Source organism: Hipposideros armiger, unplaced genomic scaffold (assembly GCF_001890085.2).
Source record: "Hipposideros armiger isolate ML-2016 unplaced genomic scaffold, ASM189008v1 scaffold_600, whole genome shotgun sequence".
Taxonomy (NCBI): Eukaryota; Metazoa; Chordata; class Mammalia; order Chiroptera; family Hipposideridae; genus Hipposideros; species Hipposideros armiger.
In genome coordinates, this window is record NW_017731950.1 from 1,182,503 (window position 1) to 1,210,067 (window position 27,565).

General features: G+C 38.4%; 1 protein-coding gene across 5 annotated transcripts in view; it reads left to right on the forward strand.

Moving 5' to 3' along the window:
- MYB (MYB proto-oncogene, transcription factor) overlaps positions 1-16,478 on the forward strand; it is a 33,706-nt gene extending 17,228 nt beyond the window's left edge. For all 5 annotated transcript variants that reach the window (XM_019624690.1, XM_019624693.1, XM_019624691.1 and 2 more), the window contains 5 exons: positions 902-1,016; positions 1,110-1,235; positions 2,112-2,222; positions 3,922-4,029; positions 15,168-16,478. In XM_019624690.1, the coding sequence (XP_019480235.1) occupies positions 902-1,016; positions 1,110-1,235; positions 2,112-2,222; positions 3,922-4,029; positions 15,168-15,284 (577 nt within the window). In that variant the 3' untranslated portion in view covers positions 15,285-16,478. The remainder of the gene's footprint in view (positions 1-901; positions 1,017-1,109; positions 1,236-2,111; positions 2,223-3,921; positions 4,030-15,167) is intronic.
- The last annotated feature ends 11,087 nt before the right edge of the window (positions 16,479-27,565 follow it).

Genomic DNA, 27,565 nt, shown 5'->3' on the forward strand with positions numbered 1-27,565 from the left:
TGATCCACTTGTATATACACAACCATGTGTATTCCACATTGTATATGTCTGTCCTGGGCATGTGACAGCTTCCTAGAGGTGGAAGATGGGAGGATAGAATAAATTACCTTTTGTAGTTCACTGCAAAGTTACCTACATATGCAGAGATAGTTTTCATATAACTTTTCCATTCAGTTTTTCTGTTTGTTCGTTGTAAGGCCTTTTCTCCTTCACTGAAAATAAGATTTTCAACCTCATTTTCTCTCTGATTATAAACTTCAGAATAAGAATGAGAATGGTTCTTTACTTGGTTCACATTTTTTAATTTTATTTTTTCTTTTTGAAATTTATCTATAGATAGAACCTCTTCTAATATCCCCAGGAATATTATATGATTAGAAGCCAAGGGGTGATTAAACAGTCATTTATATTCAATAAAGACCTAACCAGTTCAAAGAAATGGTAGAGAACATCAATATGTGTTATAAGAAACAATTAAGAGAAATGCAATCTTATTTCCAAGTATAAGTACATTTTAAAAGATTGACATATGTTTTTTATTGTGGTCCCCCTTTAATGAATAGATAAAATTGATTTGTAAATGACATCATATCTTCACAATGCTTATGGTCATTATAAAGACCTAGGGGCAGTAGATGTGTCTTCAGAGTGAGTAAAGAAAGATGAAAAATATTTCAACGCTCTTAGTCTTTGGGGTATAAATATTTTGAAATATTTGAAAATATGTGGTGAACATATCTTTTTCTTAACAACTCATGTATGATTAATCAGCACCCTCAATTCCATATCAGTAATAGAGTTTATTGTATTCAGTAGAAAAATATTAAACTTAATAGGTAGAGCAATGTAAGGGGCATATATGTTGTTTTATATTGAACCAACACTACTTTTCTTTTTAAAGTTTTAGAACCCCAGCTATCAAAAGGTCAATCCTAGAGAGCTCTCCGAGAACTCCTACACCATTCAAGCATGCACTTGCAGCTCAAGAAATTAAATACGGTCCCCTGAAGATGCTAGTAAGTTTGTGCATAAAATTCTTGTGTTTCGTTGATTTCTTCGTTCAGACAGAAATTTTCCTCTGATGCAAACCTACCCGTTCTTCTCTTCAGCCTCAGACACCATCTCATCTCGTAGAAGACCTACAGGATGTGATCAAACAGGAATCTGATGAATCTGGAATTGTTACTGAGTTTCAAGAAAATGGGCCACCTTTACTAAAGAAGATCAAACAAGAGGTAAACTCAAGATGTTTCTTGTGGGCAGCTTGAGGTGCCTGACATCAGCACTGTGTAACAACACCACTTTTCATATAAGCTTTCCATACAAGGTGCAGTTAAGAGGTACTCCCAGACTGCAAGCACATGACCTTTCATTTGGAAAGCCAAGCCAGTCCTATCTCCTTCGTGTTTGAGCAGACAATGTGCTGGAGAGGATAAAGGAAAAGAGAAGGAAGCAGCTTTTTATTGTATGGTGATAAAAATCACTGATACATAAATAGATAGATGATTGATGCATAGATATTTAATTTTCAGATATCATGAAGAATTGCAATTTAAATTAAAATAATGGTATCTTTAATTCATAGTGTAAAAGAAAGGGAATCCAGCTTGCAAGGATCAAAGTTTCAGCTTGGTGGCAAGAAATATTTCAAACAGGTTAGATAGTGTGCCCCTTGAATTTATTTTCATATAAAGATACGTGTTTAAGAGACAGGCCAGAAATTGACTCTTTTGTTTACAGCCTAATTGAGATATAATTGACACAAATAAAATTATAATATATTTAAGGTGCACAGTATGATGATTTGATATATGAGTTAATTAATCCATTCATCACCTCACATATTTACCTTTGTGTGTGTGTGTGTGTGTGTGTGTGTGTGTGTGTGTGTGTGTGTGAGAGAGAGAGAGAGAGAGAGAGAGAGAGAGAGAGAGAGAGAACATTTAAGTTCTGTTTTAGCGGATTTCAGTTATACAATACAGTGTTATCAACTGTAGTTACCATATTACGTATCATACCTTATTCATCTTATAGAAATTTACTCTTGAGTGTAAATGTTTCATGGGAAGTTCTAGTTCTAGAAACAACAAAGCACTTCCTGTTTCTTTTAGGTGGAATCTCCAACTGATAAAGCAGGAAACTTCTTCTGCTCAAACCACTGGGAAGGGGAGAGTCTGAACACTCAGCTGTTCACACAGGCTTCGCCTGTGGCCGATGTGCCAGTAAGTACACGCCCATGTTATGAGATGTTGGTGCCTCACAGAATTCTGTGTGAGGAATGTGGGCTACTGTGGTTTCAGCACTCCTGAGTGCATAATCTAAATGTTCTCTCACATGATTATTTTCTTATGATGATTAATGTTGAATATAAGTTGCGATTTGGTTTATGTATTGGAAATAGATTCTGTTCCATTGCAGATTTTTCATTTTTTAATTTTTTTGGATTTTGAGGGCCTTTCCAATTTAAAATTTCCGCTGTTATGCAAGAATAATAATTTTTCCCTGGAAAAAGAATGTTAAATTTTACCACCTTCTTTGGATTATTTTATTGGTCTCCAAAATGGATTTCCCTCCTGTTTCATTTTCTCCCGTTTGGTTCCAAAATGCCCTGTATATGGTGGCCACCCCGGTCTCTAAAAGAAAATCCCCTTGGTTGTAACAAAATCGGAATGGCTTGCGTTCCAACCTTTTTTTTTTAATAGCGTTCATAGCAGAGTTGAGCAGAAGGTACAGAGATTTCCTATATACGGCCTGCCCTGCACATACATAGCCTCCCTCCTTACCTCCATCCCCCACAGAAAGGTACATTTGTTACAATTGATGAACCAACGATGACACATCATTATCACCCAAAGTCCATAGTTCATATTAAGTTGCACACTTGGTATTATACATTCAGTAAGTTTGTACAAATTTATGACATGTACGCACCATGATAGTATCACACAGAGTAGTTTCACTGCCCTAAAAACCCTCTGTGCTCCTTCTAGTCACTGTTCCTTCTTCACCAGCCTCTGACAAACACTGATCTTTTATTGTCCCCATGGTTTTGCCTTTTCCAAAATGCCATATAGTTGGAATCATACAGTATGTGGCCTTTTTAGATTGGCTTCTTTCACTTGAAAATTTGCACTTTTGTTTCCTTCATGTCTTTTCATGGCTTGATAGCTCATTTCTTTTTAGCACTTAGTTACCACCATATTTTAAGTTTGTAATTAGTGAATGGTTGTCCTTTGTGGTGAATCAAATCTAATAACAATCGCTAATATTTATTCAGTATGTACTAAGGGATAAGTACTATTCTGAGAGCTTTAGGATGCATTAACTCACTTAATCCTCTCAACAACCCTACAAGGTTGGTAATACAATCATTTCCATTATACCAACTGGGAATCTGAGGCATGTGGAGGTTTAGTCATTTGCTCAAGATTATACAGTGAATAAGTGGTGGATCTGGGTTAGAAACCAGAAAGTCTAGTTTTAAATTCCATACTTTTAACCATTATACTATACCACCGCTAATTTGTAGCTCTAACATATTTCTGTACCAGTATGCGAAATAAACAGTTCTCTCACCAGAGATTAGTAGATCTTTCATTTTAAAAATCATGTATTTAATAATTAATTTAACTGGTGTTTTTTTGAATGCTTATCACATGCCTAGAACTATGTGGGGCAGCTGTTTCAAAATGTTACCTAGCTTTTTATTTTAGCGGTGTTTGCCACCATGGGATTAGGGTTAGCACATAGTTGAGTGCTCCTTTTAGCTTGTTGAGAAGAGAATTTCTGGCAAATCGTCTGCCTTGTTTCCTGCTCATGTGTATCACATCATAGTAATCTACTATCTGCAGTGTCAGAATTGTGTCAGCTCTCCTGTTATCCAACCTCATTTACATGTCAAATTATTCCCTCTCCTTTTAGAATATTCTTACAAGTTCCGTTCTAATGACGCCAGTATCAGAAGATGAAGACAATGTTCTCAAAGCATTTACAGTACCTAAAAACAGGTCCTTGGCGAGTCCCTTGCAGGTAATTACTATCCTAATATTGGTATCTTAAAAATCATGTGCTGGAAAACTGTCATCTTCTTTTGGTTCTTTAAAAAATATTTTAGACAAGAAGTGGTGCTTTTGAACAACTCTTGATATATAAAAATCTCCTGAAATTCCTTGTTGCCACTCATATGAGACTCACTGGAATTTTTTATTAGAGCAGGTTCCCAAAGCAGGATGAAGTGAAACATTTCTTACTGTGCTGAGCCTACGATCATGTATTACACATATGTCAATATCTCCTTCTGCTTTTCAATATTTTATAAAATGTTTATTAGTATAGTTTACTTTGTGTTCCAAAATTTTTTAATGCTCCATCACTGAGCCATCAAAACTCAGACACCATTTAGATTTTAATTGGAGTTTGAAATGAACTAGATTGCAAATAATTATGATATATTGGACTATTAGAATAAGAATGTCAATGTCATGTGGCTAACCTGTAGTTGACCATCTGCTGCTGGGTTTTAATATCAGAAGAGATTTCCCTTGTAACTCTGAAGTCAGGGTATGTTGATGAAATACAACAAAACCCAAATTAATCCCGAGCCAAAGGTAAATAAGAATGCAAATTTACTCCCCTAAATTATTTAAAGCAGTTCCCAACATTAACTAAGCCAGGACTCAGCCACCTGCAGAGGCCTCCTCTCTGTCCCCCTGAGCTACACTGAGGGGAACTTCCCAAACCCTGGAGCCTATAGAGAACCCAGGTTCAGAAGTGGGAAGTCATGTTTGTACTGTGAGTTAGAGGCACTGTAACAGGATGGAGTGTAGGCTTCAAGAGCTTGCTCTTTCTTTTTAAAGGGCTTTTCTCTCTTGGTGGTAGGCCTTCTCTCTCCAAATCATGAGAATCTTAAAACTTCCCCTTTTTAAGTATTTGTGATATTCAGCATTATTTATTAAGGAATACAAGTACAGCTGGACGGGCTACAGGCACATTTTGTCTCTTAAGTCAATCAGATTGCTTTCTTTGTGGCTTCTATCTGATCCAACTGCTTTAGTGAAACATGACTGTTGACTCCACGGAGTGTAGATGGGGTAAGTCAGCACTTGTGGGGAATCTGGAGTTGTTCCTGAGTCAGTCAAGCCTGGTGAGGCCTCATGTGCAGAAGGCTCAGAAAAATACAAAGAATTGGGCAATGAGGAAAAGAATGAACTCGAGCAACATAAGAGGGACACAGAAAGCGGTTAGAAGGATATCAGGGCAAAGGTAGCTATTCAAAAGTTTTACCTAGTGATGATTCTGGCTCCAGAAGGACAGGCTTTCCTTGTTTTCTTTCCCTCTTCCTTCCAAAATTACTTGACTCTTGGTGTCCAGAGCGTAGAATTTGACTGGTACTATTCATGCATTAAGATAAATTAAGTTTTATGTTTATTTAGTAACCTAGCCTGGGATTCAACCTACATTTATAGTAGTATATAAAAAGGGCATTCTAAATTTCAAAGAGCAAACATGTAAATATATTTGAGGACAGTTACCATTACAAAAGTAGTTATCATCATGTAAGTTGAAAACCCCTGATTATTTTCCTAAAATCAAAACTTAAAAGCTTTTGGCCTAACCAAACAGTGTTTAGCCAAAAACATTGAGCTGAAGATGGTACTGATATAAAATATATATATATATATATATTATATAAAATCGCGAAGTTGTCAGTATAGTTGACCCTTGGACAAGACGGGTTTGAACTGCACTGGTCCACTTATACGTGGATTTTTTTTTTCAATAAATAAAAAGGGTGCCAAAAAAATGTATACACATTTTAAGAAAGGAAAAAACTGTATTAAAATTGTAATAGTCAATATATACCAATAACAAAAGATGAATACAAGTCACATTTGACTTCTGCAATTACAAGAGTTGCTCAAAGTGGTTACCATCAGCATAATTTTAATACAGTTTTTTCCTTTTTTAAAATGTGTATACATTTTTTTGGCACTCTCTGTATATAGTCCGCTCTCTGTATCCCTGGGTTTCGCATCCACAGATTCAACCTCACATGAAAAACAGTATTTTCAATAATGTGGTTAGTGGAATCTGCAGATGCAGAAAGCAGACTGTATGCGTTGATCTACCCCATTTCATATAGGGGACTTGAGCATCTGCGGATTTGGGTATCCACGGGGCGGGGGAGGGGGGGTCCTGGAATCAATTTCCTTGTAGATACCAAGCAATGACTAAGTTTTTGTGGAGTCGAAAGCTATATGTGGATTTTTGACTGCACAGGAATCAATGCTCCTAACCCCCATGTTGTTCAAATGTCAACTGTATTTATAAAAGAGGTTGTCCAAATGTTTACATTAAAGTTTTTAATGCTATTGCATTTTTAAAAAATCAGTATGGAACTTTATTATCAACATATTTATATTTTATTTAGTGAAAATGTTAGCTACATTTGAAACTTCAAATTAAGTAGTAGCTCTATTTTATTAATCTATATTTTCCAGCATATTAGTGAGTCATATTTGGCACTCTACAGATTCTAATATCTGTATACCGAGGTTAAGCTAGCTATGTATATCACATGGTGAAGGTGCTATTTGTCAGGTCTACTAAACTCAATGACTGAGACCTGAAAGTTAATTTTAGAGCCAATGCTTCTATCTGCACTATATGGTTTACTGATTTATCTGCTCAAATATATTTTAATAACCTGCTATAATTGATAACATTCATTTTTAACAAATACTCATTAAATCAATGAATGGTACACATCAAGTATCTCCTCTGATTTGTGTCATGGAGATCTAGCATCTGATACCATAGAAACACGTGATTTCTAAAATGTTTCAAGCTTTTGTGATAAATATTGGAAAATGCATCAAATGATTCTAAATACTTCATAAAATCCTAGTTCAATAATATCTATATAGGCTTTTAGGTAATTTTGTTTGTTTACAACGTTATGCTTTATTATATGTTTCCAGTGATAATTTGACCTACTTAGGCAAATTTCTGGTATTATTTAACATATTATGCCTCTGTTACATGACCTGGCCATTCGACTTAAGAGTACCTTATATACCCTATATCTTTTGTAATTTCTACTTATAGTAAATCAAATATTAAGTGAGATTTTAGCCAATCTTTATATTTTTATCATACTCTTTTAATCAAAACAACTAAATATGATTCCTAAAATATTTTAAAATTCTGATACTTCTAACATAAAAAACAATATTTGCCACTTGTAATAGTGCAATTGACTATGTAATTGTCTAAATAACTTTCCTTAGGTAGAAGAACAGTTTATTGAAGTCCACAGTAACTGTAATTCTGTGTTTTGTCATTTCTGTTTTCATCATTCCTGACCTAATTATGGCAATAATACTTTAAACAGAGCAGATACTGGGCCTTTATGGTTCAGCTTCTAGTGTACATATATATGCACATGCTTATACATAAATATGTGTAAATTACATTTGATATTTTAACATTAGAAATACAAGAAGCTCTGAGTTTCACATTTTGTTATGATAAATCTCAAACATACATAGGCATACAGAAAATAGTCTATGATTTAGATTTAACAATTATTAACATTTTGCCATATTTACTTCATCTATTTTTTAATGAAGCATTCTAAAATTCCAGATAATATAACATTTTATTCTTACATCCTTTCAGATGTATATCTAAAAATAAGGACATTTTTATATATAACCTAATACTATTAGCATACATTATTAACAATAATTCCTTAAGATTTGAATTCTCGAGCTATAGTTAGATTTCCCCATTAATCCAGAAAAGAGCCTTGTTATTATTTGTTATATAAAAGAGCCTTGTTATTATCAAATTGAAACAATTTACACATTGCATTTGGTTTTTAAGTCTGTCAATCTCTAGGCCAGTGCTGTCCAATAGAACCCATGCAATGATGGAAATGTCCAATATGCTGCTGTCCAATATGGTAGCCACTAGTCACATGTGGCTACTGAGCCCTTGAAATGTGGTTCGTGCTATTGAGGAACAGTATTTTCAATTTAATTGCATTTAAATGCTTTAATTTAATAGCCACATTTCCTTCCTCTGCCTGGAACCAACCATTTCCCCAGAATGCTGTGATCATTTTTGTGGAAAATGCTAGGTAGAAACCAAAATCAGGGTGCTAAGTACACTCATTTGTTATAGGGGTTGTCATTGAGAAGCAATAAATTTTAATAACTCAGAACTCTCCATTTATCCCCTAATACATAAACTACAATACTTAAATAAAGGCTATCGTTAGCCATTACACACAAATAATGTTATATTTGTTTTTAAAATTATTTATGCTTAATATTTTTCCAAAAGTAGTTTGTGGCAACTGCATAATCTTATAATTGTTGGCTTTCTTATTTTTTTAAAGTGCTTTACTTTTAGATTGTAAAAGCAAACAAGGACTCGTAATAAAAATGTTCTGAGACATTTTTGATATTTGTGTCTTTTCTATAGCTCAGAATATGTGAAATTTTCCCATTGGACCATTGTTCCATTTTTCCCATAATGTGTGGGGGTAGAGGATCGGAGTCTAGAAGCTTAAAAATCATCACAAGAGAGGAAATACACATTCATCCTAGAAAGCTTGCACTTTGGGTCAGGAAAGGCAGATTCACTGTGGAACACTGTTCAGAAGTTACCCTGAGAGAGCCCTGGGCAGATACACACACACACACACACACACACACACACACACACACACACACACACACACACACACACAGCTCCTTCCTTAGCAAGGAGAAAAGAGCTGCCTATTTTCCTCAATATGCTTTCAATTTGCTTTACAGTTTGAAATACATTTTACCACTAAATATTTCTTAAGGTAGACATTTTCATTGGTATATTTGAAACTGTACTTAAGTTATAAGCTTTCTAAACTTCTCTTAAATTATAATTTCCTTTTATTCCTATTTAAAACCCAAGTGCAAAAGATGTGTTCATCTGCTTTTTACTAACTCACTTTCCTCTTTTTGGTAACCACAGAATGACAGCCTTAAATTTTAATTTCCTGACTTGGCTTGTCATGGCCTTACTTCTTTAAAACAGTGAGTTTAATTTAAGTAAATTTCTCAACCATTATTATTTAAACACATTTGCACCGCATCAAAGAATCTTAAGATATTATAGCAAGCAATTGAAACTGACTTTTTCAGTTCCACGTGTTTTGGATTGCTATTTTTATATGAATTACTTGTGAATTTTTCAAAATATAGGGCAAAACCTTTTTGCATGATCGACGTTGCTGAGGAGTGAATAAATTAGCATGCAGGCAACAGGAACCTGGGTTCTAGTCTAGACGCCACCGTTTTCTAATTGCCTTTAATTCATTAACTTCTTCAGGCCCAAATACTCACCTATAAATTGGGAACTATAGTGTATCCTTCATTCATCATACAAGGTTACTATGAAGTTCAAATGGATATAGTATTGCTTTCAAAATGGCAGCGCGCTTGCCAGTGTGCCCTGGTGCTCTCTATTATTAGGCAAGGCTACGTGCAGACCCTGTCCTTAGAAACACAGGCAAGGAGGCTTCGCCAAGGGTCAGGTCTTCTTGCCCTGCAGTGTATTATTTCCTCTAGCACAGCCTTTCTCATTCCCTGTTCCACTCTTGCAGAAGTGTGTCAGTGGGTCACCAAAAGAGACAGCTGATTCAACTGATTCCTGAAATAAAGATAGATCTCTGGTGTTACAGAAACGAAAAAACGGATTTACTGGTTTTCTCGATTTTTCTGGTACTTCTGTTGTTGATCCTGTCAACAGACGTGGAAACAGTTTGTCTACATGTGACAGAGTTTTTCCAGTCATTTCTTATTATAGTGCACCCTTGATCTGCTCCATTGGATATGTATGTATTCATGTGGTTCTCCCTTTGGGTCACTTTTCTGGACTTGTCCTGGCAAGAATTTACATAGCTCTCAGTAATATTTCAGCAACCTGCTTTAGATATATGTTATAAATTAAGCAAGTTTGCTGCATACAGTTTTGAGGTTGAACTAAGAAAGGCTATGTCAGGCTCTTATTCAGAGTGCCCTGCCCCAGATATTACAAGATGTGGATTTTTTTGTTGTTGTTTGGTAAACACTATGATACTGAATCTTCCTCGAGCCAGCAAACATAGAATTGCTTTAGAACAATTTGGCACTTGTCTTAATCTTAATAGTCTGGAACGAATATATGACAAAGGAAAAAGCTATTCTCCCAAAGCGTTGTGACACCCTAGGCTATGTAATATAAACTATTGGAAAATCTATAAACGTGTAAGCTGAAGAGACCCCATAGAGATATCCAGGACAAACTCCTAATGTAGGCCAAGTCCATCCACATTAGCAAAGATTAACTTAGGACCAGGTGAGAAGTGGAGGCCCTGGTGGGTTGGGCAACTTCCAACCATTGCCTGGACCTTCTGTCCCCTGACTTTTAGGGCCCTTCTCTATGAAAAGTTAGCAGCCCTGATGTTGAGGGCATTTAATTGTTTTGTGGGGACATAGAGTGGCATGTATGCGTGAGAAATTTTTGGTAACCATTAACCTTACCTTAGTGGCACTTCATCTCAGGTTCATCGCTGATTTTCAAGATACAGCTAAAGATTTATACGTTATCTCTTATAACTGATACATTTTAAAAAGATGCCCCTTTGGGAAGGAATTCTGACTTGTAGAATTTTTTTTCGGAGTTATGTTCTTCAGATGGGTTAAACAGAATAATCAGATCATTCTTACTCTTACTCTTTTGGACACCATTCATATCTGCTTATTACTTAAAAACAAGAAAAACATAATAGCATCTCACAAGTTGCTCTGGTTTTTTTTGATTTTTTTTTATGATTTATGCATATTTTTTATGATTTATGCATATTTATTATTAGGCCTGTGAATTGTAAAGCACATACCTTGCCAAGGCTTTTGACATCAGCAACTATCGCGTGAGGTTGATATATGACTATAATAATAATAATAGTAGTTGTTCAGCATGATGAAAAAGCTATTCCAATTCTAAATGAAAAATGTGAAGATAATCTAATTCTGACAGAAAACCACCTGTGGACATGGTCTTGTCTCCTTTTATTTTCTTCTGTTTTCTACAAAGGATCTGAGTATTTATTTAAAGGGCTTTAGCAGGATATCCCAGTTACAGCGTTGACAGTCTATTTACAGTTCACTTCTGCCCAAGGGCAATTAAAGGCAGATTACAGGATAAGCAAGATGACTCTCAGGCAAGAGGAGAAGGATGTGAGGTAGGATTATTAATGGTGAAATGAATCTGGGTAGAGTGACATGTGTGCAATAGTGCCATGAGTTAGTAATTTAACAAGAATTCTTGTGCAGAAGTCTGTAATTCTTATCAATTCTTTAGTGTAAATGAAACTAAAATTTAAGGAGAGGGAGTAAGGAGGATGTACAAAGATCTACATGACAGTATTAAAAACTTCTCCCAGCACAAAGACATTTAATCCTCGTTTGTCAAAACGATTCTGTCTGCTTGAAAAGTTGGCCGAGGGCCCCATGGCTTCAAGGGAAGGAGGGAGAAGGAAATAGCAGAAGAGGAGGCAGCTGACATTTCGATTGAGCATTTCTTTTCTTACCTGAGTGCTTGGCTTCCTGCTCTTCTTTCATGCTGTAGATTTGAGTATGTGTCTGCTCCGACCACTGGTTTTCATTCATTGTTATAAGATGGGCTTGCTTTGCTTCTCATGGTACAAAGAAGGAGGTACCCGCACACAGTCGCCCTTTGGCTTTTTGTTCCGCACCGTGGTGCTTGTAGACAGTGGCTCCTGTGTCTTGGTGTGTGTCTACATGGGAGACGCAGGTATTCCAAGTCCTCTTGCTCTCCTTAGGCCCTAAACTTTGGAGCTTATATGCCCCTGCTCTGCTTTCTGGAATTCAGATACTGGGGTCAGTTTGATTTCTTTCTTGGCAAATCCCATTTTGACTTAGGGGAAGTTAATGAAAAGTTTTCTCAAAAATCCTAAAAATCCTAATTAAAAATATATGGTACCTTCTTTGTACTGATCTTGTATTAAATATCTGGTCCTGAAGGGCAAGCCCAACATGAATAAAGTGATGAGCCATGTGGGAGATCCAACAAGAGCACAGTCAAATTTCAAGTTGAACATACATTAAATTGATGATACTTAGTATTAGATTCTCCTGAACAGATTTTGGGAATTCTGAATTAACTTAAATACCATATTGCCAAGGATCAGAACTTGACTTTTTCCAAGAGGCATAGCAGAAGCAAGCATAAAACTGTTTTAACATAGTATTTTAAGATACTTAATTTACACACTTAGAAAATTAATTCTATGTTAATTCAAGCATCACTAAATAGAAAAATTCTTAACCAGAGAAAAACAGAAACATTCTTCCCTGCTCCTCCCTTTTATCTCTTTTCTCACTTTCATTTTTCTCCCTCCATTTGTTGGCATGCAGTCTTTCAAAATATGTCTTTTTGGTTTGGGTGGTGTGTCTTTATGTAATTTTAGATTTGCATATATGAGCATATTAAGATACTTCATTCTGCTACTTCTTCAGCCACTTAGCTTGTAAGATCCACGCACTTTGTTGTATGCACACCATCGATCCGAGGCACTGCCTAGTACTCCATGGTGGACACCCGCCATATTTAACTCTTCACTCTCAGATGGTAGTTGTTATATGGCACGCTGCTACAGTGACTACAAATGCACGCTCAATAATTGAAACGATCGCATTAAGTTTTATTTTTTAAATTTGGGTTTCTAGCGTCAATTTGCTGTTTCAGAGCAGCACTGAAAATTTTTAGCAACAACAGATAAGCGATGAACTAAACTAAAATGTGGAATTTGTATGGACAGATACACACCAGAGAAATATGTATATTTAATCCACTTGCTTGAACCTAGGGAAACATCGCTTATGCAGAGCTGTTCATAGAATGCTGTAACTACCCTGGTGATTTTTGTTTAAGCAAAACATTAACTGTGACTCAGTGGCAGAAGTCAGCCCTGAACACCTGTCATCTTTGTGATACACAGTTCTAGGAAAACATTGCAATAATACATCTTGCTATGTAGTCTTTCAAGTTATGTGTTGAGCCTCTGAGCCCTCAGAGTAAACATGTGTAAACTTGGCTGGTGCTTTTGACATTGACGGTGAGATGGCGTGGTAGATTGGGCAGAAGCCATTTTGTGTCCTATGAAGGTTTACAAGTTAGAAAAATGGCACTATAAACCTTATGTCACTACACCTTTGTTCCAGCCACTACGCGAGTAAACCCCATAACCATACAAATACCACGTTCCTTCAGAATCATCTTTGCTAATCGACGCCCCATCGAAATGCTTCTTCCTACATGCCAGGGCCCTGCTGACCTGACCCCACAATTTTCCACTAATAAGAGCTCTGTTGGAAGCGGCCTCTTACGCTTACTAGGGCCTGGATTCACACTCTTGCTTCATCGCTTCTTAGCTGGGTCACCTTGAGGATCTTGCCTCAATTCTCTCTTCCATTTAAATCGCCTGCTCTGTGAAACAGGTACAGTGCTTCCTGTGCTGTGTGTGGGAATTAAATGAGATGATACATCTAAAACACTTGGAAGCACGGGTGGCACATAGTAAGCACTTCTTAAATGTTGTCATTTAATGCCCTGCGTATCTTCCTCTGTCTCTCCCAGTCCCTGCCACAAACTGTACCAGTTGCAGCTGCCTGACTCTTCCGTGCTCCCTCTCCTCCTGGGTTAACTCCTTTTTCCCTGTCTCTCTCAACCCTGCCTATGCTGGCCCTGTCCCTAGAGCATTGCCCTGGCAATTCCTCAGTGCCCCACCCCCTCTTCACCTGGGCCTGGCACCGTGCATGTGTCACACTGCCTGTCACCATGCCACCTGTTTCACATGTGTTCATTTTGTCTCTTAAAGGACACCTGAGGCTCTAGAGAGCAGAGGACTTCCTTCTCTTATCCTTGTGTCTCATGGAAGCAAAATTCCTCCTAGATGTCAATACCAGGAATAGTTGAGCTTTATTAACACCACTGGTTTAGTCCTGAGCTTACAGACGCCAAATCTTCTATCTGCTTGTGTTTCTCTTTCTCTCTTTGCATTGGCTGCTAGAGAGCTCAGAGCCAAGGTCGAGGTTTACGTTGAGCTGATGCACTGTCCTTCATTGGCAGGTGTTTGGTGTACAATCTCACCCCATCTTTGTATTATTTATTTTTCATCCATTTACCTGTGACCCTGCCTTGTCCACATTTTAAACCCTGTTATCTTGTATTTACTTTGTAAGCACCTTAAATCCTTTTGGGAACTAAGTCGGACACACAGTCCATATCTTAGTTTGAGGCAACATGGAGGGAAAGCAGGAGCCAGAACTGTGAAGAGGGCAGAACTACATTTAAAGCCACTCTACTGCATACCCTCGGAGTAGGCTTGAGCAAGTCGTCTCCACTCTCTGAGTCTCCATTTCCTGCCCGACTGAAGAGAGAATGAACCGCCCTCATGGGCTGGTTGCGCTGTGCAAATGAGAACATGTGTGCGCATGCGTATGAGGTGCCAAACACTAGACTGGATCTGGACGCTGCCCCTTAGATATTAGTTCCATCATATAACTTCCAGTATGTCTTTAAAAAGTAAGCTATTCTGGTAAAAAGATATCTCTAAGTTAATTGTTATGTAATTGACAGTAAAAATATATACTATGTTTAGCAGGCATTGATCAATTCTAGCACCCACAGGAGCGTCTTTGCTCAGAAGACTGAGGCACTCACCAGTTTGCTTAAGGAGTAAATGCCCAGAGTTTACCTTAGGTATCTAGGGAATTATGCCCGTTCCTGCCTCAAGCTTTGTAAAAGCACCTTAAAATAGACAAAGGCACTGAAGTATGATGCTGTAGTTGTACCTTAAGATACTATTTGTAAAGGATTTTTTCTCTTAGTGATAAATAATTTATAATAGTTAATAGTTAATTTATAATATAATAGTTAATATCTTTTGTGTCACAGAGTTAAGATTTTATCTGACGAGGGCTCTCTGGTGTCTACCCCTTGCTATGTGGAGGTCAAAATTCCCTCTGCGGGCTCTGCTAGGATTAAGACTCCATTTATGGACTAAAGTATGTGCTTCCTGCCTGACCTCACTGTTACTCTCTTCTCCCCATTAGCCTTGTAGCGGGGCCTGGGAAGCTGCATCCTGTGGAAAAATGGACGATCAGATGACAGCTTCCGGTCAGGCTCGTAAATATGTGAATGCCTTCTCAGCCCGGACTCTGGTGATGTGAGATGTTTCCCGACAAGCATTATGGTTTACAGAACACTTCAAGTTGACTTAGGATATATCATTCCTCTACATGAAACTTTTCATGAATGGGAGACCTATATTTGTTGTGGTACAACAGTTGAGAGCAGCACCAAGTGCATTTAGGTGGATGAAATCTTATCAGATTTCACCCAACTAAAAGGATTTTTTAAAAAAATAAATAGATAACAGTCTTACCTAAATTGTTAGGTGATGAATTGTAGTCAGGTGTTAATATCTTAGTGCAGAGTTTTTTAAACATAAAGTGATGAATCTGTATTTTAGAGGATCCAGCAGACCAGTATTTTTTCATGATGAGGTTTTTGACATTTTACACAAAAAAAGGTACTTCAGTAATTCACTTTTGTCAGTCACTAAACACAATGCATTACTATAAATGTTGGCTTAATATGATGGGATAATTAATTAATCAAGATTGTAAATGCTCATTTATGGTTAACAACATTGGTGGTACATTTATTGTACTAAACCATTTTGTGAGTTTTTTGTTAGCTTGCTTTAAAAATTATTACTGTATGAAATAGTTTTATAAAAAATTATATTTTTATTCAGTAATTTAATTTTGTAAATGCCAAATGAAAAATGTGTTTTTGCTGCTATGTTCTTAGACTGTAGACATGCTGCTAGTATGACAGGGGCAGTAGAGCTTTGGACAGAAAGAAAGGAAACTTGGTGTTAGGTAATTAACTATGCACTAGTATGTCAAACTTTTTATATTTTTATATATATACTTTTTTTTTCCTTTTGTAATACATTGGAAAACTTATTTGGGAGATTTTTGCATTTGTTGTCACTGGGTTTTTTGTTTTTGTTTTTTTCTTTTTTTGTCATTGTTGGTTCATAAGAGCATGCATTGCACTTCTTTTTTGGGAGATCTGTGTTGTTGATGTCCTGTGTTTTGTTTTGAATTCAGCATAACTGCTCTTTATTCAGGAGTTGCGTGTTTGATCAGCATACCCTATGGTTTCTAAATGTCTGGTGTCAGGGCTGCTGCAGAGAGCCTGTGTTTGCAGCTGGGATGGAGAGCCCGCAATCCATAGCCAGCTGCTGCCTTAAGAACATTTGGTGCAAGACGGATGGTTGGCACTAAACTTTTGATATGACGGTGTACTTACTGCCTTATAGTGAAATAAAGATGTCCCCTTATTTTACTTACTTTTGACTTCTCTCTTGTGATTGTGAATGATCGTTTTATTTTTGAGAAATGGAGCTGGCTCTCTCTTTTGTTAATAATTTGCACACCATCTGAACTTCACTTGAGGAAGCCAAGAATGATTACTTTGGAGAAACAAGAACAAGAAAACCAAGTTCAGTAGCTCACAAAATAATCATGTGCAAAGTGACAGCTGGGAGGAATCTCCCGAATGTATCAGTCATGGTTCCAGCAGCATTCAAATAGGAGTAATTCAAGGAGAGTTCATTTACAAGGGTACTGATACCATGGATGTGGACAGAGGGTAGGGGGATAACAGGGGTAGTTCATGCACTGAAGAATACTGCCCCATACAAGGGGGGAGTCATGGAAAGCAGGAGTCCTTGAGAGGAGCCTTGACCTTGAGATACCTTATAGGGAGAGAGCCAAACATAATCCCTAACTTTCCTTCCCCTATCCCTCCCATCTCTGCCAAGGGTCCTTGTTGGCAGAACCAGCCAGAAGCTAGAGGGCAAGGAAACACCTGGAAGTAAGGCAGCCAGCCAGCCTCCTAGGGCAGAACCAGAGGATATTTATCTATTGGGGCCAGGACAGGGCGTCTCAGTCAAGTCATCCAGTCCAACTCCCTATTTTAGAGATGAACTTCTACTGGCTTCCATTTCTCAGCTCAGTGTTTTTCTCTCTGTGCTACAAAATCCCTTTTATATAGGTTCCTTATAATTTCCTTTAGTCACTCTTTTCCAGCTCAGACTTTGAATTCTCATATTCCTATAGATGATGCACTTGGGTATTCCTAGAGCCAAGGGTTTATTACCCCTCATTACTAGTATTTAAGACTCTTTAGTATTCTTTGATCATATTTCTGAAAGATAATAACACATCACCCTAGTGGTTAGGAAGCCTTTTATATCCATGCACTCTCAGAGTATTTTCCAGGAGCCGACTCAGCCACTTACTGGCAGTTTGAATTTGGACACGTCAATGAGCCTTTTTTCTTCGTCTGTAAAATGAGTTCATTTTTACAGTGAATTCTTGTGAAATAATGCACTATAGAAATGTCTATTAATACATATGCTTTCCATTATTAAGTGATGCATGTCAAGTAGTATGTCAAATGTTCAGCTGGCCGATAATATGCATTTCCATTGCAGAGTTAACTTAGAGGTCATATTATAACTATTAAAATAAATGAATGGGTAAGAGTGAACTCAGCATTATACAGAATTGAAATAAATGTTTACTTTTCCAACAAGGACGTGACCCAATAACTAGAAATTAAAAACCTAAACTAATGAAGTATAAATTTAGGTTGTATGTGTAAATACATTCTTCTAAAACCCATTTCACAAGCATTTCCAAAACATATATTTGTCCTGGTAATTTTTTTGAATTCCCCTGCTCTCCACAGCAGAGATTCAGGTATTAAAATAAATGGAAACAGTATTGCTACTACTCAAAGAAAGGTTATCCTTTTGAGTTACTGTGTATATAGCTGTCATCCACATGCGCATATCCGTAGAAAAGGAGAGATATTATGAGAAGATGATGAATTGTCTCCCAAACACTATGGGACTGATAAGCCAAGGTGAGAGATGTACAGGGAAGAACTACTTTGTTTCTTTAGAAATTATACAATATTGGAACTGGAATGGACCTTTGCCATTACGAGGGGCTTCCAATAAGGAACTCTCCACATTGCTTTATTGAAAGAAAGTCCGTTTTGGAGCCCAACCAATCTTGTTTAAATTCAGACTCTGACCTTTACCAGCTCTGTGACTTTGTATGAGTTTGACTTAATCTCGCTAAGCTTCACTTTACATATATTTTACTTTTGTTGGAGATAAAAGTCCATCTCAAGGTTGGTGAGTATTGTGAAGATTTTTTGAGATACTATTAATATATGCCTTCTTGCATCACTGTAAAATGTTTCAGCGTTCATTGATTGGGTAGGTCACCTTAATGATTTATAATCAAAGGAAAAACATGTCTATTCCCCAGCAGCGGAGAGGTGAATACCACTGAGGCTCATGTCCCTGACTGTGTGTTCAACTTATTCTTTGTATTAAAACTAATTTTAAACCTAAGTTGTATTTTCTCAAAATATTCCTAATCATTCTAACATGTTTTTAAATATATGTTTCTCCTCCTTATACAAATGTATGTGGGAAATATGGGATATAGTTTTCCTTAAACTTGTTGGTTCCTAATTCAAAAAAGAAAAGTCTCTAGTAGGTAAAATGTGATGTGCAGGTGTGTGACACTGCATTTAAAATACAAGTTTGGTGCTTTTTTTTCTCCTTTAACCATTGCTGTTATAAAATAAAGTCTTCCTTAGTCACTATTTTTAGAGGGTAGTGTTGAGGAAAGGAAGCCAGCTAAAACACGCAAATCTCGTTTTAAAGATGAAGTTGACTCGTACAATATACAAAGTAACTTTGGGACCTGTAGCAAGATGAAGCTGAAGTATAAATGCCAGGGAACTTGTTAGTGTTTCGGTAATAAATAGGTAAGAATTCTTCTTAATTAACATTCAATACAAATGTTTCTAATGCTAATATGGACCTTGGAGACACTGATAATTGCCTTATAGACCATATTTCTTTTATTCAACTAGTGTATGTTGAGCACCTATAATGTGCTAAGTGCTATGTTTGAACTTGGGGTAGAACTCAGAACAACATAGATAAAAAAATCCTTGCCTACTGTGAGCATATGTGTTGATGGCAGATACAGGTGAGTAAGTGGATAATTATAGCAAAGTCGCAGTAGGGGTAACAGAAACCAAGGAGAGCATCAGATCTAGACTTGGAGGAGCAACACAGCTTTCCCACAGAACTGGCATCTAGCAGGACTGACAGATAAAGCCAAGCTCAAGTTAGGGGTAGGAGTTGGAAGGGCAACAGAGTGAAGGTAGCATCTGAAATTTGCTGGTGGAAAACACTCAAATAGAATGACTTGTCTTACTTTAAATTCATGATGACAAATTGCAAATGGGCACTCAGGCAATTGTACTGCCTGAAGATATTCCCTCATATATTCTTTTTTCCATGCTGTAAACATTTTCACACCTCTTCCTCTCAAACCTCTCCATTGCATCTCTACCCAACTCCCAGCTGATAACCTTGACTCACCTATCAAGGAGAAAATAGAAATATTCACCTTCTCACACCACAGCTGTCTACAGACCTGCACATGTATTGAGGTCCATGTCTCCCTGCTTGTTAGCATGGATGAGCACCCCCCGCTGCAATCATGGGCCAGCCCTTCCATTTGGCCTCTACAAAGCCATGCCCTTATATACTCCAGGGCCTCATCCTGCAGTTATCTCCTTCTCCTGTATCATAATGTCTTCCTCTCTCCTGAATCATTCTTGTCACATTAACATAGTCTACACCTCCCAGCAGTAAAATATAATCTCCCCTTTACCACATCATACTGCTCCATTTATCTGCTCCTCTTCTCAGCAAAACTGCTGAAGGGACCTTCTATGGACATGGTCACCACTCCCTCATATTGCCTTCTGCAGCCCACACCACATGAACTTTCCTGGCCCCTACTCCACCATGCTTGCCCTTGTCAGTGTCACCAATGGCTTCCATGTTGCCAAATCCTGTGGCCACTTGTCAGGCGTCATTGTGCATCATCTATTGCCAGCCTTTAACAAAACCTACACTCCCACGGCCTTGAGCCCCTGTCTCTCTTGGCTTCAGGGCACCACTCTCCTGGTTTTCCTCCTTTCTCACCGGTTTCCTCTGTTTGCTCCTCCTCCTTTCCATGGCCTCTAAGTGGCCCTTTCCACCTTCTCTCTACATCATTCTTCCTAAGGGATTTCATTGCTGTTCTTGCTTTAAGTATCATCTCCGTGTTCAGCTCTGACACCCTTCTGGAATTCCAGCCTCCTATGTTCTAGTCCATGTTAACATCCCCCACATGAGCATCCTAAATTTATTACAAGCAAAACAAAATTCCTAATCACTCAATGCTTCTATTTTTCTCATTCATAGTAATTAGTCCTAATTTCTTAATTAATGCCTTCCTTTTCCAAGACACACATTTGTCATTGTTGATTTCTCCCTTTACCTTATCACCTCTGTTACTTAGAACCATCTGAATACTCTGCCTTGAAAATATATCTTAAACATGTTCACTTTTCTTTGCTGTCAGTGATGATGTTATTAGTAACAACACAATATGTGTTCAGGGCTCACTATGTACTGGGGGAGAAGGGAGAGGGAGAGAAGGTTTCTGACAATGAGAAGAATAATGGTGATTGAGAGGTCAGAAAAGAAACCTGGGGGAACGAGAAAGATATGAGGCTGGAGAGGGAAGCCCTATAAATGCTCTTCAAGAGTTTGAACTTTGTCCTTAGACATGTGGGGAGTCATTGAATGGTTCTAGGCAGGGAAATAAAATGATTAATTTATACCTGATTTATGTAAATAATTCTGTTCAAATCCCTTTTTCAGAGATAGTATAAAATTTAAGCTCAGGTTAGCAGGGTCAAATGATTGCAGAGTCTGAATTTTAGACCTAGTTAATTAGATTTTACACAGTACAATTCCTATTGCTTCTTAATTTCAAAAGAATGTGCTTTAATCCCAGAGAATCCTATTGAAAAACAGCATTTGATCTGAAGTTTATAAAAGCTGTTTTCATATTTCATAGTATATAAATTAGTACAGGAAGAATTCTTTGCATAACACACTTTTTTCTCCTTTATGATCAGACTGTTTCAACCTATAACCAACAATTTATCTAAAACCTTCTTTGTTATCAAACACCAAGTCATCGATGGACTTTTTTTTTTATTAGTTTCAGGTGACATCCATTGACTTTTTAAAATATGTTTTGATTTGCCTGATATTTTGTCCATTGAGGAATTGGGCCAATATTTATTCCTGAAGATGACTTCAGTTTACTTTTATATTTATTTTACTATACTCTGTTAGAACACATTCTTATTGTCCAGTGGTTTCAGACCTTTTTGAGCATCAGAAACACACTGGGAACTTGTTTAAAATGGAGATTCTTGACCTCACCCTCAGGAATTCTAATTCATGTGGCAGGTGTAGCCCTGGGAGTGTTTTAACAAGCTTCCAGGTGATTCTATGCAGGTGGTCTGAGAGGACAACACTAAACCTCTGCCTTGGGAAAAACCTTGTACTCCCCCAATCCTGTGCTTTTCTTCTAACACTCCCCATAGCCTTCAATTCCTGTGGAGCCCATAATTCTTCATTAAAATGCCCACAGGTCTATAGAATATTAGAAAAAAATATTAAGCCCATAACTATAAGTAGAGTTCCTTAAATCCAGACAATTACACTGTTACAGATATTAACTAAGGCTAAACTTAGCCTTCAGATCCATCTTTTCCTTGATTTTTACAATATGTTAAGAAGTGTAATTTTTACACACACAGTCTATCTGAATCTCTTGAATAATATAGTTCTATTGCCCATGGTCTATTGGAAGGGATTTTATACCTCAAGAAATTTAGCACATAAACAAAACCAAACCAAAACAATGTTTTCATCCAAAAAGTTCCTGGTGCTAAACCAGTCTCTAATCAACTTGCAAAAAACCCTTGTTCAAGTCACGTTACACCCCTGTCCTTTGGGATTTCTATTTAAATGGAGGAAGTATTTAATCCTGTATATAGTTACAAAGCACACGGAAGTCCTCAGATCAAAGACAAAATTCAAAGTAGCCCAAAGACATTGGAATACTTAGGATAGAATTTTGAGGTTTTCTTGCCAGAAAACATCCCCTGAAATAAATTTGTAAGTTAATAAATCATCCTTAGCCTGTTTACGGGGGCAGATATTAAGGACAGAGCTAGGATTTGTTTTTATTCAATCACTTTTTTAAAGAATATTAATCCATCAACCTGTACTTTAATGATCCCAAATATCTAACAATGGAAAGGTCCTGCCGCCTTTTTTTTCCTTGGCCAGTTTCCAAGTCAGTGCAAGCAGTGACCAAGTGGACAGCCTGAAGCACACTGGGAAAGTGGTCATTAGGGAGAATAATGGGTACTTGGCTTTACTGAGGTCATCTCAAATCCACTCCTCCTCTATTTCAAATCCGCCAAAATGAAAAGACAATAGAAACGTGTGTTCTGGTTAAACCTAGTGCAATGAAGACATGAATTAATGCTGTTGCATCAGGAAATTCAATTGACAATGAAGGGGGAAAAGGAGGCATAAATATAAAAGTCAAAAGAGAATAAAAAACAACAGGTAAGAGGTTATTTGCCGGGCCGGCGGAGTGGATCGATGGTTAAGAACTGGCTTGGGACGCCAGAGGGCCCCGGTTCGGATCCCACATATGAGGACCAGTGACACTGCCCTCTACAGCTAAGATGCTGAACAACAGCTCAACCTGGAGCTGGGCTGCCGTGAGTTGCCGGTGACGGCGTAGTGGGTTGCCATGGGCTACCATGTGTAGCCAGCAGCCAGTGTGAGCGGCCAGCAGCTGCAGTGAGTGGTCGGCCAGAAGCCGGCGACTGATCTGCCTCGCCCAGGAAGAGCGTAATGATGGTGCCAACTTAGGCCAGTGAAGCAACGTCCTCCCCAACTAGACTGAAGAACAAAAAACGACAGCAACTTGTCTGTTCCCCTTCCCCCAATTCCCCAGCACTGTTCCCATCCCCCCAATTCCCCAATAAAAATCTTTAAAAAAAAACAAAACAGAGGTTATTTGCCAACAGCCTAACTCACTCATTCAACAAGTATTTATTGAGCACTGCCAGTGCAAAGGCACAATTCAAAACTACACAGAATTTGGTATATATAATTTTCAAATTCCTGGCAGAACAATATGGTCTTGGATGCCCCCAAAGTACTAAGAAAACGGCCTGTTTCAGGTTTGCTATTTTAATAACTATATTTCTCTAAATCTAGCATGTCCTTTTTTGTATTTTAACATTCTACATCAGGCTGTATCTTTAACATGGTCTGATTTTTCTTTCTTTGAAAATTGTTATTAAATCCATAGAGCCTTATAATGGATGATGCTATAAAATAGAACAGCTTGGAATGTATAAGCAGAAATTTCAGACAGCACTCTTAGCTTTTTTTTAGTAATGAAACCAACAGTTGTTCCACCCCCCACAAACTTTGTCCATTTTCCCCAGGTTCATCAGAGTTACATGCTGTGGCACATGGTTGGTGCATTTCTAAACCATTTGGGGGGTGGGGACCCCCTGTTTTATCTCCACTACCTAACCCAATGCCCAACAAATATTTCCAAAAAATATTTGGAAAATCCACGAAAGAATGTGAGTTAGCATCCTGCATGGTCTCACCTCCATCCTATCTGTATGACTGCAGTCAACAACTTCATCTCTCTGGGTCTGTGTTTGCTCAGCTATAAAAAGATTTTGAATATGCTCAGCTGCAGACTCCTTCCAGCTCTCACCATCTTGAGTAAGTGAAGCCAGTATGATGCTGCCAGTGGGAAACTACGCTGATTTTAGGGGATTTCTTTGATGTGTGTCTTGCTCATGAAGGTAATGCATTTAATAACTATTATGGACTAAATTAATATGGTGAAGTGCTAACCCCCAGTACCTCAGAATGTGACTGTATTTGGAAATAGGGCCTTTAAATGGTGTAAAGTAAAATGAAATCTTATGGGTGGGCTCTAATCCAATATGATGTCCTTATAAGAAGAGATTAGGACACAGACACACACAGGGAGAAGGCAGCCATCTACAAGTCAAGGAAAGAGGTCTTAGAAGAAACCAACCCATCCAACAACTAGACCTTAGACTTCCAGCTTCCAGAACTGGAGAAAAGAAATTTCTGTGGTTTCAGCCACCCAGTCTGTGGTACTTTGTTATGTTAGCCCTAGCAAACTAATACAATAACGTTTGCTAAACACTAATTGTCTAAGAAGGAAAAAACGAGTTTCCACACTTTGAGGTTCCTTCCATCTCTATCTCCAAGCCTCACAACTGCTGCTTAAATGGGAGCCCTTTTATTCCAAGGAACTCAACAACACTCTATTGTATCAATTGAAAGCTACTCAACATATGGAAGCTTCCTCTGTGTGTGTGTGTGTGTGTGTGTGTGTGTGTGTGTGTGTGTGTGTGTGTGTGTGTCTTATAGCTACTTTGTATAACTTTACCTAAGTGGACTAGCCAGCGACTTTATCATGCAAAAGTCTTAGATAACTTGTACCTACTCTCTAGCGCTCTTACGGCAAATCCATACCATAGAGCAGCGGATGACAAATTATGGCCCCTGGCCAAACGTGACCCGCTGCCTGTTTTAGTAAATATAGTTTTGTTGGAACACCGCCACACCCTTTCATTTACATATTGTCTATGGCTGGTTTCCCGCTATGATGGCAGAGTTGAATAGTTGCAAGAGAGACCATGTGGCCTGCAAAGTCTAAAATATTTATAATCAGGCCCTTGGCAGAAAAAGTTTGTGACCCCAGCCCTGAGGAAAAGTAATTGAAAATCACAATGGCATTCCTGTTATTAGTGGTGAACATAATAGGTTCTGCTTCAGTTAAACAGACTAATTGAACTTAGGATTTCTCCATTTCCTGGGCCCTCTTCTTGGCTACATGACATGACTGTTTTTGTTTGGGAGTTGAGAATATCTAGCAGGTTAAACTGTATATAATTGTTACCATTAGACAAATTTTGTCCTACAACTATGGCGACTTCATGTGACTCAGCCTAGTACTTTGGCCTCTTTTGGTCTGCTCAGTTTGAAGCTCCCTTTCCCTTTGCAGTCTTCCTACAACCTCTGTGGTTCTCAATCTTGGTTACATAGTAGGTGGCAACATACAAGGTGATGCTGGTTCAGGATCCACACTGTGAGAAATACTGTGCTATTACTATCTTCCATGAGCACAGTGCCTTGCTCACAGTAAGTCTTTCATGAATGTTCGTTGAACATATAAATGGGAAAACTATGGCCAAAGGTAAAGCTGGTGGTTTCTGTACGTTGGATGCTAGGGACAGAGCAGTGAATAAGACACACAGCCTTTGTCCCCATGGAGCTTATGCTCTAGGGAGACATACAAAACTTCAAGGGTGACTATGAGTACACAAAAGGGAAACATGGAATATTCTAAGAGCACATAGAAATCCCCTGGCCTATTGGTTCCTAGTCCTCTAAAAACCCCCTTTTAAATTCTATCTTGTCAAGCTCTGTCATCACTAGGTCAGCTGGAATTGCAGAACAGAACTCACTTGAAGAGAAATAGAGAGGGGGGGGGAGAAGGGGGAGAGAGAGAAGTGGGGAGAGAGAGAGAAAGAGAGAGAGAGAGAAAGTGAATGAAGGAGAGCTGATTCATAGATAAAAAGAAGAGCAAAAGGTATTTGAACAGGAGTCAGATCTAAGTTCCTATGTTGGTCATGTTACCATGGTGTTAGTCAGCCTGGGCGGCCATAACAAAACAGCCCAGGCTGGGTGGCTTACAGAAATTTATTTTCTCACACTCTTGAAGTTAAAAGTCTGTGATCAGAGTGCCAGCATGACGAGGTTCTGGTGAGGTTTCTCTTCCTAGCTTCTAGATGGCCTCCTTCTCACTGCATCATTACATGGCCTGTCTGTGTTGGGTGCACCTGGAGAGAGCAAGCGATCTGTCTTTTAAGGCCACCAAACCAGATTAAGACCTCACCCTTAAGACCTCATTGAACCTTAATTACCTTCTTAAAAAAATGTTATCTCCAAATCCAGTCACACTGGGGGCTTTGGTTTCAACACATGAATTTTGAGGGGACACATTCAATTATTGACTGTAAACATAGCCGATGAATCAACTATATAATTATATTTGTCTCTAATATATCTCTAAGATCCTAACACTTCTTAGAAGACAAGACATGGAGGTATAAGTAAAGGTTGCATAGCTCATCCCTCTGTTCCTTTCATACACATATAGCTTCTGGAGTGCCAGAGCACCCTAGAACAACAGAAAGTCTCCATTTTCAGATCTTAAGTCTTGCGGAGAGCTAAAGGGTTGCCTGGGATATCATGGCAGTTGTGATGGCCCAATGGCTCCAAGTAATCTTCCATTCCCATGACTCAGTTGCTGTTTGCTGCTGGTCACTGTGGTGCTACAGCCCCTCCCACCACAAGTGCTCCCACCAAGCCCCGGACCATCTCCCTCACAATGGTCATAGCTTCATTCTATCTCCATAACAAATTAGCATGACATAGATGTTTTCATCATGGGCTTAATGTTTGAATTCGTTCCTACAAACTATTGTCAGATACTTTTATTTTTGAAGCCAAAGTCGAAGTGATATTATCCATAGGGACATCCATAAATACTGTATTACACTACATTATTCTGTATTACACTCCAGACTTTGGTGAAGTAGAATTTTCCCTTCTCTTCATACTGCAAGACAGTTGCCTAAGTTCCTCCAAAATTTCCTCTTTTCTTTCCTCTGCTCCCCTCTGAGTGCTCTCTTCATAGGTGGTACCAATTTGTAAACATCTGCTTATCCACAAACAGGGTAGTTGTGGCTTGAGCAGGGGGAGGAGGAGTCGCTGGGCTTCACTCACTGGAGAAACTCACAGCAGCCAGAGTCAAGCAGCCACAGGACTTCCCCTGCCCGGTTTATAAAAACTCAGCACACGTTGGCATTTGTGGCATTTGCTCCCAAACCCATATGTTTCAAATCCTTTGGTTCAGTACTTGTACTACGTGTGTGGAATCAGGCAGAAAGTAGCATGCTCCAGGGACAGAAAAATCAGTGGTCAGACTCTGTGGTGGGAATCATGGCTTTAAACCAGTAGTGAAGGAGCTCCAGGGACCCTTAGCACATATTGACCACTCTTCCTCCTACCGTCCAGCTGTGTCACTCTTCTGGAGTGGCCTTGCCTCTTCTTGCCATCAGCTACATGTTTTTTAGTTTTCTGTGCTTGTTGACTTTACCCTTAACTTTGGGCACCTTGCTGCTTTGGCAGAGTCACAGGGTAGTCTCCTGCCTCCTGTGACTCCCTTCCATGTCTTCGTTTTACTTATATCACTATTGAGAGGGAAGCCCCAGGAGTGAAAAGAAGAAGAAGAAGGAGGAAGAGGAGGAGGAGGAGGAGGAGGAGGTGGAGGAGGAGGAG